The sequence below is a fragment of the Capra hircus genome, chromosome 3, assembly GCF_001704415.2.
Source record: "Capra hircus breed San Clemente chromosome 3, ASM170441v1, whole genome shotgun sequence".
In the NCBI taxonomy this organism is placed as follows: Eukaryota; Metazoa; Chordata; class Mammalia; order Artiodactyla; family Bovidae; genus Capra; species Capra hircus.
The window spans coordinates 52,191,061-52,209,069 of record NC_030810.1 but is presented as its reverse complement, the minus strand read 5'-3'; the positions used below and the strand labels follow the sequence as shown (position 1 = coordinate 52,209,069).

General features: G+C 37.4%; 1 protein-coding gene across 1 annotated transcript in view; it reads right to left on the bottom strand.

Moving 5' to 3' along the window:
* Positions 2,582-18,009, bottom strand: part of MSH4 (mutS homolog 4) — an 85,743-nt gene continuing 70,315 nt past the window's right edge. The window contains exons 18-20 of the mRNA XM_018045570.1: positions 16,201-16,375; positions 8,246-8,334; positions 2,582-5,242 (exon numbers count right to left, since the gene is read on the bottom strand). Coding sequence (XP_017901059.1) covers positions 5,063-5,242; positions 8,246-8,334; positions 16,201-16,375 — 444 coding nt within the window. The 3' untranslated portion in view covers positions 2,582-5,062. The remainder of the gene's footprint in view (positions 5,243-8,245; positions 8,335-16,200; positions 16,376-18,009) is intronic.

Below are 18,009 nucleotides of genomic sequence, written 5' to 3'. Positions count from 1 at the left end.
CATTGGAAGCACTGATGTTGAAGCTGAAACCCCAATACTTTGGCCACCTGATGCGAAGAGTGACTCATTTGAAAAGACCCTGATGCTGGGAAAGACTGAGGGCAGGTGGAGAAGGGGATGACAGAGGATGAGATAGTTGGATAGCATCACCAACTCAATGGACATGAGTTTGGGTAAACTCCAGGAGTTGGTGACAGACAGGGAGGCCTGTTGTGCTGCAGTTCATGGGGTCGCAGAGTAAGACATGACTGAGTGACTGAACTGAACTGAAACTACATTTAATTATGATTGTACATATTTTAAGCTCATAAATAAATATAAAGGAAGTTCAACACACAATATATTCACATTTGAAAATTTTACCAGTAGCATATAAGACAGTTAATTTTTTTGGTTGAAAATACATATTAATATGAAGTAAAAAAATAATCACATTTTTTTTTTTTCTTTTTTGGCCAGGTCATGCAGCTTGCAGAATTTTAGTTCCTTAACCAGGAATCTAATCTGAGAGCCTGGCATTCAGAGGGTTGAGCACCAACCATTGGACCACAAGAGAATTCCCTGAAATGTCTTTCTACTGGAATTATTATTTCTATATTTCTCAACATGGGTGATAGAATCACCACCTAGAGTCATATTTGACTCTTGCTTTCTGTATTAATTTGCTAGGGCTGCCATAACAAAGTACACGAACTAGATAGCTTAAAACAACAGCAATTTATTATCTCCTAGTTCTGGAGCCAGAAGTCCATACTGAGGTGTTAGTAGAACCACACTCCCTCTGAGTCCTGAGGGGAATCCTTCCTTGTCGATTCCTAATTGCTGTTGGCTTCCCCGCAATCTTCGGGATTCCTTGGCTTGTAGATGTATCACTGCAATCCCCTATCTTCACATGGTGTGCTCCGCGTCTCCGTCTTCACATAGTAATCTTATAAGGACCAGTCATATAGGGGCCCACCCTTCTCCAGTATGATCTCATCTTAACAAACTACATTTGAGATGATCCTATTTCCAAATAAAGTCATATTCTGAGTTGCAGGGGTTAGGATTTAATGCTTCTTTTTCAAACAGACACTTCACCCAATAACACCTTTCCCTCACTAAAAAATCAGATAAGTCATGAATCATTAATCTGGTTAATCAGCACAAAATCTCCTTAATATCTTTCAAATCAACGTTTTCTCTACTCCACCATCTCCATTCTCCTCCTTTACACACACACACACACACACGCACACCTGTTCTCACTCCATTCTCACTGTTCTGTCTCCTTTACACACACACCCCCCCCATTCTCACTCCATTCTGTCACACACACCTGTTCTCACTCCATTCTGTCACACACACAACACACCTGTTCTCACTCCATTCTGTTTCTACTCTCAATCATCAATTCTCTTCTGCACTATTTAAAAGTTTCTTAAACTATCTCATCTGTTTGGTTTCAACCACACATCTCCAAACCATTTATGCTATCACCCAGACGATCTTTCAAAAGAAAAATCTAATCATGTTATTCCTCTACTACCAGCATCCTCTTCTACTCTCCAGCAAACTCTTTTGTCATCTAAAGGAGAAACTATATAAAGCTCCTTCTTCAACCTTTTGCCACTCTCATATACACTCTATCCCCCAGATAAACCAAACTGCTTCTGGTGTCACATCTTTTTGCTTTTACACATGGTGATCCTTAACTAAAGTGCTCTCTGTTCCTGAGCACTTGACATATTTTACTACCCTTAAACTCCCTGGAGCCACAAATTGCAAACATTTTTTGGTGCTATTAACCTTCTTATTTTCCTCTACTATTGTACTTATCACATGGTATTCCAACCCTTCTATGTGTGCTTTTTTTCTCTTAACTACACCTGAAGTCTACCTCAAGGTTAGACATCTTTTGTGCACCTAGCACACAGCATGTTGTCTGTTCCATAGTAAATATTATTGAACTAGATTTTTCAGTAGTTTTTTTCTTTTTACAGTAAGACTTACTCTGAAACTTTCGCTTGAAGGGAAACATTTACTGTATTACCAAGAGAGGTTAAACTAAAAAGCAGGTAAAAAATAATTTTGGAAAAAAGAGTTTTAAAAATCACTGCTTGTGAAAGAATGATCAGAATAACTTTAAAATATCTTAAATGCATTACTCATTACACATCTATTAGAATGGCTAATATTTTTTTTAAAACTGACAAGTGCTAAAGAACATGTAGGACAACTGAACCTCTCACACATGGCTGACAAGAACGCAAAATGGTATAAACCCTCTCGGAAAGAGTTTAGCAGCTTCTCTTGAAGTTTAATATATACTTACAATATGACAGAGCCAGTCCACTAAATTAGTGATAGTGAAGTCACTCAGTCGTGTCCAACTCTTTGTGACTCCATGGACTGTAGCCTATCAGGCTTCTCTGTCCATGGGATTCTCCAGGCAAGAATACTGGAGTGGGTTACCATTTCCTTCTCCAGGGGATCTTCAGTAAATTTTAATAAGTGAACCTGTTTCTGTTTTGTAAACAAGTGATTTACAATAAAAATAAATATTTGATTTTCAAAAAACACACACACACACATACACAAATCTCTATCCAAATGTTCATAACAGCTTTATTTGTAATCGTCAAAAACAAAATGCCTAAATGTCCTTCAGTGAGTGAGTGAATAAACCATGGTACATATTCAATACAAACAATGGAATACCAGCTAGCAATGGATAAATTCTAAAGTACATGATGCTCAGTAAAAGAAGCCAGTCTCCAAAGGTCACATGCTACCTGACTGATAAAAACAAAATTATAGGGAGGAAATCCTTAACCATTCCCAGTGAAGACAGTGGTCAGGGAAGAATTTGGCCACAAAGGGCTAGTACTGAGGGAATCATCTGGTAGTGACTGAACTGTTCTGCATCTTGATTGTGGCAGTGGTAGTGGTTCCACAAATCCATAAATGTGCCAAAATTCATTAAATTATAGACTTAAAAATTTAGTTTTATTGGATGTAAATTTTAAAATAAACAAATATATATATTACTTCCCAGGCATGAAGGTTAGCTGCCTTTTTCCTCTACTCTCATGTACCTTAGCCCTCGACTTGAGATAGATTAATTCATGTGAGGAGAAAGGTGGAGCAGACAAAAAGAATGGCTTTGAGGTAGATTATCAAGGAGTTTGTTACAACATTTTGAATATTTATCTTAAAAGACTGGATTATGAGACAATGATCTATAATTCTAGAGACAGACAAAGGCGAAGAGGTACTAAAGAGGAGAGCAAATAGACCTGAAAATTACAGAATGGATCGTCTCCCTACCTTTCACCTCTGTCCTATAGCACCATGACTTAATAATTCTATCTTCATCTGACTTGCTTTTTCATGCGCTTCTGCTACACACAAAATGATTGAAGAAAAAGCAATTTAATTTTAAGAAGATATAAATCCATTTTTATTTCAGTACTTCAAATCTAAAATAAAAGGGATTAATCAGTTGGCTACAGTTTTCGCATCAAAAGCTCTAAATGATGAACAATTTCTTAAAAGTCTGGTGGAATTTAATTTGGCATTAAATGTAAAGGGAAGCTAATAACATCTGAGGAAATGATATCTAGCATATTTAGTAGTTTGCACTTGTCTCTGCTGCCTTTTCTTCCACAGCCCTGCTCCCCTTCTGACTTTTTTATTGCTTCCTCCTTTTCTTCCCTGCCCTCCTACACAGTGTATGATGCCCTTTAGCTCCTCAATGCCTCCTAGAAACTTGCCACAAGTCTAAATTATCTACCTGCTTTTACGAATGACCACACAAAATAGAATTCATCTCAAAGGCTGTGAATCAAAATGTGGCTAATAGTCAAGTTCAAATACTGCGGAGCTCTATTTATAAAACATGATTATAGGAAATATAAGTAGTCTAATAGGACATTTAACATATATCTAATGTAACTAGTAACACTAATTTACAGTAATTTTTTTAAAAAAAAGAATGTGTGTCATTCAGATTATAACTTTACAGTATACCTGGCTACTAATATGTACTTAGAATACTAAGAGTTTAATAAAGTCAAAATTATTACATTTTGTAAAATAAAATATGCATATATTAACAAAAATACTTTAAAATTATTTAATAATTTCCCCATGTTAGGCCTTTGGGTTGAGATTATGTGACTAAGTCTTTTACTGAGATGGAACTGCAGAAATAAGGTGTTTGAGAAGCTCTTTGCAGTTATTGAACAACTGACAGTCTTCCATTTTCTTTTGTCCATTTATAGAATAAACTTTGGGTAAACTCTAAAAGGTGGTGTGAGCCACACGCCTGTGCAAAAACAATTCTACATAATGTTTCCTTGTGAATCAACAATTAAGGCAAACATATCAATATTATCTTTCTGCTGCCTTGGTTACTCACCTAAAAAAGATGGTCAAAAATGAAAATTTGGAAAAGAAAAGGGGTTGGCAAGTAGAAAACGGAACACCTGGCTATTAGGTAATTACTCCTTCCAGAAACACTCTCTGTACTACGAAATAGCTATTTGATGAATTTCAACCTTTAGAACTATACTGAATGCCAAAATGAATACTTTAAAACTCTCAATTGTATTCTAACAAACTTCAGATGTATCCACTGTTGGAATTTGATGGCACTAATTAAGAAATTATTGACTCATAATAAGAATGTAAAAGAAATATTGGTTCCAAATAAGAGTGTGAAAGAAAACCTCACCTAAGTTTCCAGGCCCACAAAGAAAGATTGCTTTTAGCTAAACTATATACGATAACATGTGAAACCATAACTTGTAACATGAAGTTTCATAAATGAGAAAAGTGTCATGTTAGATTTTTTCTTACATAAAAATCAGTTCTTTAAATAGTTCTCATTTCTTTCTTAAGTTATATAACAAACATTTTCTTATACAGAATATATAGATGATAATGCTGATGTTAATACAATGTAATTTTCAATTAAAATATAAAATTTAGCAAATATTTTATTTTGCTCACAGGAAAAATGAATTCTAGGTTCCTCATATTAATATATTATTTCATTAGTATAAGATGTGAATTGTTACTATTCTTCAGTCTTTCCTGAATCTTGAAAATCTGCTTCATACTTCTTTTTGAGATTACTTAAATATGTTCGTAAACTGTCTGGATCCAATTGAGAGTTTCGAGCAGTTTGAACAAGTCTAGTAGCTAGATGGTACACAGCTCTCTGTCTTTCCATCTCAGGTGTACTCCTTTGGTTTTGCTGTTATTGAAAAATATATAGATAAAAATTAAAATATGATTCTTATTTTGGCAATATTCTATCTCCTTTCATAGAAATAAGAATTCAATGGTTAACCAATTTTTTTGGATAAGTCAGTCCCATCCAACTAGAGAATAATATACCAGAAAAAAATAAATATTATTTTGGAGAATAAAATTTCTCATGAGTACTTACTACTTTATGACAGATCCTAATCCTTGAAAACCACTTTTCAATGAAAAAAATCTGCGAAATGTTTCAAGTTTCTCAATACAACACCAAAACGTAATAGAAAATCCACCAGAATTATGTCCTACAAACACTTTATCATTGAAAAGTTATGGGAAAATAACATTCTGCTCATTACTATGCAGTGTTCATAATTTTAAATGTCACTCAGAGTACTGCTCTGCTATGTCCTACTTTAATTTCCCAGCAGATAAACTGGTTGGACAGAATGGGTCATCAGTAAAATGTCCCTCAAGAGAGTTCAAAAATAGAAATTGCTAGAGTCTAAAAGAAAATACTACTTCAGGGATAAATTACATTTTTAAAATAAGCAACACAAATAGCTAGTTAAAATTATGCCTTAATTCTTAACAAATTATACTTAAGGATACCCAAGAAATAATGCTTAAAATAGGACTCTTCTAATACTTTGGAGGACCTTTGGATATTCAGTTCTTGAATACCTCCCTTCAGGGTTGGGAGTACGACTAGAAAATTCTTCATTCACTTTTTTGCCTGAGCTAGATCAACAAATCAGTATTTTTTCAATCTTAACTTTTTATGTAAAGACTTAGTTTCCATTCTCTAAGGGAATGGAATACAATCCTTTCAACTCCTTCTCAATAGCCAGGAATTCTCTCTCTTACTGTCACTATAGAAAAACTGCATACAACTCCATGAGATAGAACATTGATTCATCCATCTATTTGATATACTGATTGATCAACTATCCATTTATCATTTAAACAACAATTATAGCTATTATTATCTATTTTCAAGACCCCATAAATTGTATTTATGACTACAGGGGATACAAAAATGTCATCCTGACATGACAATGGAACTCAAAAAGCTCAGTCTTATAGTGAAACATACACATTTACAAGCAATTGATTAATCATGAAAAGTTCCATAAGGGAGATACAAAAATGTTCATAGGAAAGAAAGTTCACTTCCATCTTGGGTCAAGAAAGGCTTCAATAGGATGGAGTATGGGTAGCCATTCCTTTCTCTAGGGGATCTTTCCAACCCAGAGATCGAATCCAGGTCTCCTACATTGCAGGCAGCTTTTTACTGTCTGGGCCACCAGGGAAGCCCCATTTAAAATGAATCTTGATGGATAGAAGAGCCTAGAAGGAAAGATATTCCAGATGGAGAAAACAGAGAGAGCAAACACGTTAGAAAATGTGGTACACAATCAGGTCAAAATTATGAAATGACAAGTAACTCAATGTGGCAGAAATGTAGAAAAGGGAGGGAACCTACTGCATAGTCTTAATGACATGTACTTAAGAAGAAAAATTCATAGACTCTTAAGCATCCATGAGAGATACGGAAAATGAAGAGAAGAAAAGGTTTTTCAAAAGATGAGAAATTTAATTTTGGACCTACTGAAGAGAAAATATAAGTTAAGGTTTTAAGAAATATGGAGAAAAATATACAGTTTGACTCAAAAAGAAATGAAAATGGAGGCTGAGGAAAGGATGAGAATCACCAAGAGTATAGAATTCTAAACAAAGAAATGGTAAAATCTTAGGAATTCTTAGAAAGCACCAGTGAGGAAGGGAAAGAAGCAATCACCAAAGAGGTAGAAGAATGGGAATTACTCAGTAAAATATTCAGCTAAAGAGAAGTTATATTAATTTGCAGTGGATAAAATTAGCCTGTCTTGAATATATTTTGAGCAGCATCAGGAAATCTACAAACTGGAAGACTACTGGAGATGTTGCCCATAATTGGAATTTGGCAAGAGGGATTCTGAAGAACTAGGTAATAAGAGGCTCTTCAGAACTGGACCACTGCCAAAATCACTGGTGAAAAACTGCAATGGAATAACTAAATAGGCAAGTAAAGTCATAAAAGCAGTTAAGGTCAAAAGACTGATGGATGTAAAAAAAAGGAAAACAAAACAAAAACTGAAGGCAGGTTAAGAAAGAGTAAAAGATAAAAGAAAGGTTAATACTGAAGAGAATTTATACTGCACCTAGTTTAGTTTACTGAACAGGATGGATTCTTAAAACAATATAAAACAACCCAATGCAAAAAGAAAGATTTCAAATTTTCAGTTACCAGATGTAAATTCAGTGTTGGGTCTACTGCTTCCTAGCAAATCACTTAATCTCTGTGAACCTCAGCTATAAAAACGTAAGTAAAAATGAAAACTTTATTATTTATCTTTAATTAAACCTAACTACTTCATGAAGAGTTAGGCTTATATATGATAATGGATACAAGAGCTTTGAAAACTATTTTAAAAGATGTGAAATGTTGTGCATAGTGTTTCTTTCTTTCTTTCTTTCTTTTTTTTTTTTTTTTGGCTGTTCCAAATCTTAATTGCAGCATATGGAATCTTTACTGTGGCCTGTTGGGATCTAGTTCCCTGACTAGGGATCGAGCCCAGGCTCCTACATCGGGAGTGTGGAGCCTTAACCATTGGACCACCAGAGGAGTACCATGATTTTTATTTTTAATGCTTATTTAAGGAGATTTCTTTTCTTATCATAAAGTCAGTGTAGCAGTAAGTACCAGATGAACTGAACTGTTTAACTTTTGTCTCCTATTTTATTAGTAGATTTTCTAGGGACAGTTATAATACATCAAACCAAAAAAGTTTTGAGAAGTAAAAAGGATTTTGTTTATTTAGGAAATAGGTTTTTGTTTTAAATGTTTTAATTATTACTTATTATATATTTAGATCAAAGACCATAATAAACATGTACACTAAAAGCATTTTCTTAATTTGGAAAATAATTCTTATTGCTAAACTTTCCTTACCAAAATCTGTCTGGTAATTCGAGTTGTGATGTCTTTGGCATCCAAGACAATTGACGGTGGGAGTGATGATACCTCTGCAGCTTTTAATCCTAAAATTATAAACAATGGGACTTCAATATTATTACTTGTAGTATTGCTATGTTTGTGTTAATCAGTATTAATCTTTTCTTCACAGATTTAAACTTCCTTTCTTAGGCATTTATGAACTACTTCTTAAAATTATGTTCTTCCAAGTTCTGGATGACAACTTGCCAACTATTGGATTTAATTACTTGCTAAGACATGTAAGACAAATTAGAATATCAATTACTTCTCAAGATACCTCTGAGACAGAAAATATGAAAGGGAAAGGAAAAAGGTAATTAGAAAATCAGATAATAGTAATAACACTGAAATTCCAGCTACAAATTCAGTTGGTTTATAAGTCGAAGGACATAATGGGTTTTGCAGGATAGAAGAAAGTGTAGTCACAGATAAGCTTACAGCTAAGTATTCATATATTTAGTAGATTAATGAGAGAGGGATTTCTCAGAAGTCATAACGATAGGTGACTACTCCATGGAAATTCAAATACCAGTAATATTCTCATGCTCTTAGATTTGTATTGTATCAGTGTCTCATAGATTTTCTATTTTATGCTAATAGTTTATTGCTTTAGAGGCAATAGAAGCAACATCAACACTTATTTAGAAGTTACTAACTGCTAGGCACTGTGCTAGACAGTTCATATTTGATCATTCATTGAATCCTCACAAATCCACACATATCACCATTTAATAGATGAGGCTGAGGCTTATAAAGATTAAACATCTGATACAAATTAAGTTATACATTCGATTTTCCCATTTCAAATAGCAAAACAAAGATGATTTTTTTACTCTCACAAAGAACAGTCATAGCTAAAATAATTTTGGGAAAATTATTTGTGAAAGTCCAGTTTGTAAGTCATCTGCATGGCGGCTCTATAGTGGGGTTAATGGCAACTTTCTCCAAGAGGACTTATGCCGTATGCCATGCCTCCCAGGTCTGCTGTAGCCACAGCCCTTGTCCCTGTGGCAGATCACTTCTGTCCTATTCTTCCGCAGGAGACACTCAAACACTCAAAAAGCAGGTCTGGCACAGTTTCTTGTGGAGGTTGCTGCTCCTTTCCCTGGGTTCTGGTGCATACAAGGTTTGTTCACTCCCTCCGAGTCTCTCTGGTGAGTCTGAGATTTGATTTTAAAACATGATTGTGTCCCTCCTATTATCTTGTTGGAGCTTCTACTTTGCCCTTGGACACAGGACATGTTTTTTTGGTAGGATCCAACATTCTCCTACAGATGGTTGTTCAGCAACTAGTTGCAATTTTGGTGTTCTCACAGGAAAAGATGAGTGCACTTTCCACGACACTGTCTTCAGTTCAGCTCAGTTCAGTCGCTCAGTCATGTCCAACTCTTTGTGACCCCATGAACTGCAGCACACCAGGCCTCCCTGTCCATCACAAACTCCCGGAGCCTACCCAAATGCATGTCCACTGAGCCGGTGATGCCATCCAACCATCTCATCCTCTGTTGTCCCCTTCTCCTCCTGCCCTCAATCTTTCCCAGCATAAGGGTCTTTTCAAATAAGTCAGCTCTTCACATCAGGTGGCCAAAGTACTGGAGTTTCAGCTTCAACATCAGTCCTTCCAATGAACAACCAGACTGATCTCCTTTAGGATGGACTGGTTGGATCTCCTTGCAGTCCAAGGGACTCTCAAGAGTCTTCTTCAATGCCACAGTTCAAAAGCACCAGTTTTTCGGTGCTCAGCTTTCTTTATAGTCCAACTCTCACATCCTTATATGACTACTGGAAAAACTATATCCTTGCCTAGATGGACCTTTGTTGACAAAGTAATGTCTCTGCTTTTTAATATGCTGTCTAGGTTGGCCATAACTTTCCTTCCATGGAGTAAGTGTCTTCCAATTTCATGGCTCCAATCACCATCTGCAGTCATTTGGAGCCCCAAAAAATTAAGTGAGCCACTATTTCTACTGTTTCCTCATCTATTTGCCATGAAGTGATGGGACCGATGCCATGATCTTCATTTTCTGAACTTTTTCCCTCTCCTCTTTCACTTTCATCAACAGGCTCTTTGGTTCTAGACTTTCTGCCATAAAGGTGGTGTCATCTGCATATCTGAGGTTCTTGCTATTTCTCCTGGCAATCTTGATTCCAGCTTGTGCTTCATCCAGCCCAGCATTTCTCATGATGTGTTCTGTCACTATCTTAGATTTAGACTATTCCAAAGAAGTTCTTGTACTGTTGCAGTTCTAGGGCCCACAACAGATTTCCCAACCTGGGAACCTGGCAAAGGGCCTGAGAACCCCGAGGGGATTTGACTTTGAAGGGATTTGATAACAAAACTTTCAAAGGACTGGGGAAAGAGATTCTTCGAGGGCACAACAAAACCTTGTGTGCACCAGTACCTAGAAGACAGGAGCAGTGACCCTGCAAGGGGCTGAACCAGACTTGCCTGTGAGTGTCCAGAAGTCTCCAATGGAGGCATGGGTCGACAGTGGCCTGCCAAGGGTCAGGGGCACTGACCACAACAGTCCTGGGAGCTGCACTGTAGTGGGGTAAGTCCTTTGAGTTATTGATTCAGTTGAGCTATTTCAAATCCTGAAAGATGATGCTGTGAAAGTGCTGCACTCAATATGCCAGCAAATTTGGAAAACTCAGCAGTGGCCACAGGACTGGAAAACGTCAGTTTTCATTCCAATCCCAAAGAAAGGCAATGCCAAAGAATGCTACAACTACCGCACAATTGCACTCATCTCACATGCTAGTAAAGTAATGCTCAAAATTCTCCAAGCCAGGATTCAGCAATACATGAAACACAAACTTCCAGATGTTTAAGCTGGTTTTAGAAAAGGCAGAGGAACCAGAGATCAAATTGCCAACATCCGCTGGATCATGGAAAAAGCAAGAGAGTTCCAGAAAAACATCTATTTCTGCTTTACTGACTATGCCAAAGCCTTTGACTGTGTGGATCACAATAAACTGTGGAAAATTTTTCAAGAGATGGGAATCCCAGACCACCTGACCTGTCTCTTGAGAAATCTGTATGCAGGTCAGGAAGCAACAGTTAGAACTGGACATGGAACAAAAGACTGGTTCCTAATAGGAAAAGGAGTACATCACGGCTGTATACTGTCACCCTGCTTATTTAACTTTTATGCAGAGTACATCATGAGAAACACTGGACTGGAAGAAGCACAAGGTGGAATCAAGATTGCCAGGAGAAATACCAATAACCTCAGATATGCAGATGACACCACCCTTACGGCAGAAAGTGAAGAGGAACTAAAAAGCCTCTTGATGAAAGTGAAAGAGGAGAGGGAAAAAGTTGGCTTAAAGCTCAACATTCAGAAAACGAAGATCATGGCATCCGGTCCCATCACTTCATGGCAAAGAGATGGGGAAACAGTGGAAACAGTGTCAGACTTTATTTTTTTGGGCTCCAAAATCATTGCAGATGGTGACTGCAGCCATGAAATTAAAAGATGCTTACTCCTTGGAAGAAAAGTTATGACCAACCTAGATAGCATATTCAAAAGCAGGGACATTACTTTGCCGACTAAGTTCCGTCTAGTCAAGGCTATGGTTTTTCCAGTGGTCATGTATGGATGTGAGAGTTGGACTGTGAAGAAGGCTGAGCGCCGAAGAATTGATGCTTTTGAACTGTGGTGTTGGAGAAGACTCTTGAGAGTCCCTTGGACTGCAAGGAGATCCAACCAGTCCATTCTGAAGGAGATCAGCCCTGGGATTTCCTTGGAAGGAATGATGCTAAAACTGAAGCTCCAGTACTTTGGCCACCTCATGTGAAGACTTGACTCATTGGAAAAGACTCTGATGCCCGGAGGGATTGCAGGCCGGAGGAGAAGGGGACGACAGAGGATGAGATGGCTGGATGGCATCACTGACTTGATGAACGTAAATCTGAGTGAACTCCGGGAGTTGGTGATGGACAGGGAGGACTGGCGTGCTGTGATTCATGGGGTCGCAAAGAGTCGGACACGACTGAGCGACTGAACTGAACTGAAATCCTTTGAAGGAGGTCACCATTACTCCTGCAATAGTTTGGCCTGAGGCCAAACTACAGGGAGGGACCACAACCACACATCAGCAGAAAATTGGATTAAAGATGTACTGAGGATGATCCCACCCATCAAAGCAAGACCTAGTTTTCCACACAGGGAGTCCCTCCCATCAGAAGTTTCCACAAACCTCTTATCCTCATCCATAAGAGAGCAGACAGAATGAAAACCACAGTCACAGGAAACTAACCAAACTGGTCACATGGATCACAGACTTGTCTTACTCAATGAAACTATGAGCCATGCCATGTAGAACCACTCAAGACAGACAGGTCATGCTGGGGAGTTCTGATAAAATGTGGTCCACTGGAGAAGGGAACGGCAAACCATTTAAGCATTCTTGCCTTGAAACCTCATAAACAGTATGAAAAGGCAAATATATGACACTGAAAGATGAACTCTCCAGGTTAGTAGGGCCCAATATGGTACTGGAGAAGAGTGAAAAATAGCTCCAGAAGGAATAAAGAGGCTGAGTCAAAACAGAAACAACACCCAGTTGTGGGTGTGTCTAGTGATGAAAGTAAGTCTAATGCCATGAAGAACAATATTGCTTAGGAATCTGGAATGTTAGGAATGTGTTTCCAGGTAAATTGGAAGTGGTCAAACAGGAGCTGGCAAGAGTGAACATTGACATTTTAGGAATCAGTGAACTAAAATGAACTGGAATGAGTGAATTTAATTCAGATGACCATTACATCTACTACCGTAGTGAAGAATCCCTTAGAAGAAATAGAGTAGCCCTCATAGTCAACAAGAGTCCAAAACACAGTACTAGGGTGCAATCTTAAAAATGACAGAATGATCTCTTCATTTCCAAGGCAAACCATTCAATATCACAGTAATCCAAGTCTTTTCCCCAACCACTAATGCCAAAGAAGCTGAAGTTGAGTAGTTCTATGAAGCCCTACAAGACCTTCTAGAACTAACACCCAAAAAAGATGTCCTTTTCATTACAGGGGACTAGAATGCAAAAGTATGAAGTCAAGAGATACCTGGGTAACAGGCAAGTTTGGCTTTGGAGTACATAATGAAGCAGGGCAAAGGCTAACAGAGTTTTGCTGAGACAAAGCACTGGTTATAGCAAACACCCTCTTCCAACAAAACAAGAGATGACTCTACACATGAAAATCAGATGGTCAATACCAAAATCAGACTGATTATATTCTTTGTTGCTGAAGATGGAGAAGCTCCATACAGTTAGCAAAAACAAGACCGGGAGCTGACTGTGGCTCAGATCATGAATTCTTTATTGCAAAATTACTAGGCCATTTGAATATGACCTAAATCAAATCCCTTAAAATCATACAGTGGAAGTGACAAACAGATTCAAGGGATTAGATCTGATAGACAGAGTGCCTGAAGAACATTATACTGGAGGTGGTGATCAAAACCATTCCTAAGAAAAAGAAATGCTAAAAGGCAAAATGGTTGTCTGAGGATGTCTTATAAATAGCTGAGAAAAAAAGAATTGAAACACAAAGGAGGAAAGGAAAGATATACCCATCTGAATGCAGAGTTCCAAAGAATAGCAAGGAGAGATAAGAAAGCCTTCCTCAGTGATCAAGGCAAAGAAATAGAGGAAAACAACAGAATGGCAAAGACTAGAGATCTCTTTAAGAAAATGAGAGATACCAAGGGTGCATTTTGTGCAAAGATAGGCGCAATAAAGGACAGAAATGGTATGGACCTAACAGAAGCAGAAGATATTAAGAAGAGGTGGCAAAAATACATAAAAATTACCCAAAAAAGAACTTAATGACCCAGATAACCACAATGGTGTGATCACTCACCTAGAGGAAGCATGTTGGGGTGCGAAGCCAAGTGGGCCTTAGGAAGCATCACTATGAACAAAGCCAGTGGAGGTGATGGAATTCCAGCTGAGCTATTCAAATCCTAAAAGATGACGATTTGAAAGTGCTGCACTCAATATGCCAGCAAATTTGGAAAACTCAGCAGTGGCCGCAGGACTGGAAAAGGTCAGTTTTCCTTCCAATTCCAAAGAAGGGCAGTGCCAAAGAATGTTCAAACTACAACACAATTGCATTCATCTCACATGCTAGCAAAGTAATGCTCAAAATTCTCCAAGGTTTCAACAGTACATAAACCAAGAACTTCCAGATGTTCAAGTTGGATTTAGAAAAGGCAGAGGAACCAAAGATCAAATTGCCAACATCCACTGGATCATAGAAAAAGCAAGCGAATTCCACAAAACATCCACTTCTGCTTCACTGACCCAGCTAAAGTCTTTGTGTGGATCACAACAAACGGTGGAAAATTCTGAAAGATATGGGAATACCAGACCACCTTACATGCCTCCTGAGAAATGTGCATGCAGATCAAGAAGCAACAGCTAGAACCAGACATGGAACAATGGACTGGTTCCAAATTGGGAAAGGAGTACATCAAGGCTGTATATTGTCTCCCTGCTTATTTAACTTACATGCAGAGTAAATCATGTGAAATGCTGGGCTGGATGAAGCACAAGCTGGAATCAAGATTGCCAGAAGAAATAGCAATAACCTCAGATATGCAGATGACACACCCTAGTGGAATAATACTAAGAGGAACTAAAGAGCCTCGTGACGAAGGAGAAAGAGGAGAGTGAAAAGCTGGCTTAAAACTCAACATTCAGGAAACGAAGATCATGGCATCTGGTCCCATCACTTCTTGGCAAATAGATGGGGAAATAATGGGAACAGTCTTTTCTTGGGCTCCAAAATCACTGCAGATGGGGACAGAAACCATGAAATTAAAATACACTTGCTCCTTGGAAGAAAAGCTATGACAAACCTAGACAGCATGTTAAAAAGCAGAAACATTATTTTGCCAACAAAGGTCTGTATAGTCAAAGCTATGGTTTTTCAGTAGTCATGTATGGATGTGAGACTTGGACCATAACGAAGGCTGAGCACCGAAGAATTAATATTTTTGAACTGTGGTATTGGAAGACTCCTGATAGTCCCCTGGACTGCAAGGATATCAAACCGGTCAATCCTAAATAAAATCCATCTTGAATATTCATTGGAAGGACTAATGCTGAAGCTGAAGCTCCAATACTTTGGCCATCTGATGAGAAGAGCCAGCTCACTAGAAAAGACCCTGATGCTGGGAAAGACTGAAGGCAGGAGGAGAAGGGGATGATAGTGGACGAGATGGTTGGATGGCATCACCAACTCAGTGGACATGAGTTTGAGCAAGCTCCAGGAGATGGTGAAGGACAGGGAAGCCAGGTGTGCTGCAGTCCATAGGTCATGAAGATTCAGACATGACTGAGCGACTGAACAACAAGGTAAAAGTCAATTGAAAATTCCCTGAATCTGTCAACTTTACATGTATCATAATGATTTAGATAGAAAATATCTAACCAATTTTATAAACACACATAACTTGGTAACACATTCCATTTTAAGACTTAAGATTTAATTACCAAGTTCTCCAAATTTGAAGAAAACAGAGGAAGGACCTTGTTACTAAAAGAGTGTCTAAGAAATATATAATTTCCAATTCAGTATATAACTTTCAAGTATAACTAAATTACATTTTCCTAAGTGTAGAAACATACTTCTGGGGCTCCCATGTATTATAATTCTACATAGTTACCGTTAATATGTTTTTGAAACAAGCTTAATACATAAAAATGTGAATTTGACATAAAAAATACAGTCTTAGAGCAGAGACACATTCAAAAGAATGAAAGATAAAATTGCTTAGACTGATAGTCAAATAAACAGGAAAGAAAGTTTATCTTTTAAGAATATATGGTATTTCAGCATAAACACACATTTATATATACACACATATATATAGTATATATATATAAAATTTCTATATGCATACCATAATTTTTTTCTTCTGTAAGTCCCTTAGAAAGTTTGTAGGTATACAAGATTGCTTCTTTATTTCTTGAAGTGTTCTTTACATGTTGAACTTCAAAATGCATGTTTTCTACGTTAGGATATAGACCGTCTATTTGGCACAGTTCCAGGAAATGTGTAGCAAACAGTGTAAATGCCTAGAACATATAATAAATATCAATATTTTTAAATGCACTAGAAATTTTTAACTATTTAAACATAAAATTTATTTTAACTTATTAAGTAGCTTCACAGAAATGTAATGAAACTGGTAAACTTTGAGGCTAACATGGTCAACTCATCTTAAAATGTTTTGAAATTTTATATTCAATGAGGGAAACATTTATTATGTTTACACAAACACATGTATGTTACATTATGGAAAAGAGAACAAATGCAAAAATCCTAAAAGAAAGAATCTGAAGATACTGAAAGGATGAAGTTTACCAGAAATATAACTATTAACTGAGGTAATCATTTATTAGAGAAGTTACCCACAAAGAAAATCATAACATTTCCCTCACTTTAAAAAATTTTTACTTTAAAAGTAGATTCCTCCCATATAAGTAGTTTAGGGAAAGTGAAATCAGTGGATTATCTTAGGTATTTGAAACTGCATAGGTTTTTACTTTTATATTTGCGTTAAGTTAGGGTTAGGTACTTATACGGGGGAAAAAAAGGTTGAGAACACTGCTTAGTACAATGATTCTTCAAGTTTAGTAATAATCCTGGGGAGCTTGTTAAAGATGCAAATTATTGATGCTTATCCTCCTCACATTCCCAATCAGTAACTGTAATTTAGAGCCCCAGGAAATTGCAGTTTCCCTAAGCACTTTAGGTGATTTTGATGGAGATGGTTCAAGTGACTTAAGACCAGCACAGTGGCTTCCTGTCCTGTGTTCAGAGTTACTGAAGCAGATATGACTAATTATGTCAGTGAGAAATGAAATAAATGATTAGTGGAAAAATTAAATAGTAAAACATTAAAAAGAAAATATTTCACTGGCAAATGACTATCAGTTATGGAAAGAGTTAGCAAGGGGACGAATGATTTTGTATATGACAGAAAAATATGTTATAAATCTCAACTATTAAACAAATCAAAGGGGGTATAAAACAAGCAAAATTTGTAAAGCAACAAGAAAATTTTTTCTTAGAAATTTATTTTTGGCTGTGCTGGGTCTTCACTGCTGCCTGTGGGCTTTTTCTAGTTATGGTGAGTGGGGGCTACTCTCCAGTTGCTGTGCATAGGCTTCTCATCGCAGTGGCTGCTCTTGTTTCGGAGTATGGGCTCTAGTGTGCATACGCTCAGGAGGTGCAGTGCACGGGCTTAGTCATCTTGCAGCATGTGGAATCTCCCCAGACCAGGGATCGAACCCATGCTCCCTGCACTGGCAGTCAGATTCTTAACCACTAGAAAACCAGGCTAGTCCCAAGAAAATATCCCAGTAAACTATTTAGAAGCTAGAGACAATGTTCATAATAACTATTATGTCCTCAAATATTATGCCCCCATACTCAGCTGCTCAATCGTGTCCAACTCTTTGTGACCCCAGGGACTGTAGCCCTCCAGGCTCCTCTGTTCATGGAATTTTCCAAGCAACAATACTGGTGTCGGTTGCCCTTTCCTATTCCAGAGGATCTTGCTGACCCAGGGATCAAACCCACATCTCTTGTGTCTCTTGCATTAGCAGGTGGATTCTTTACCACTGTGCCACCTGGGAGGCCCATACTATTAATCAGATACACACAAATTAAAGAAATTGTGAGGTATCATCATATATACTAAAAT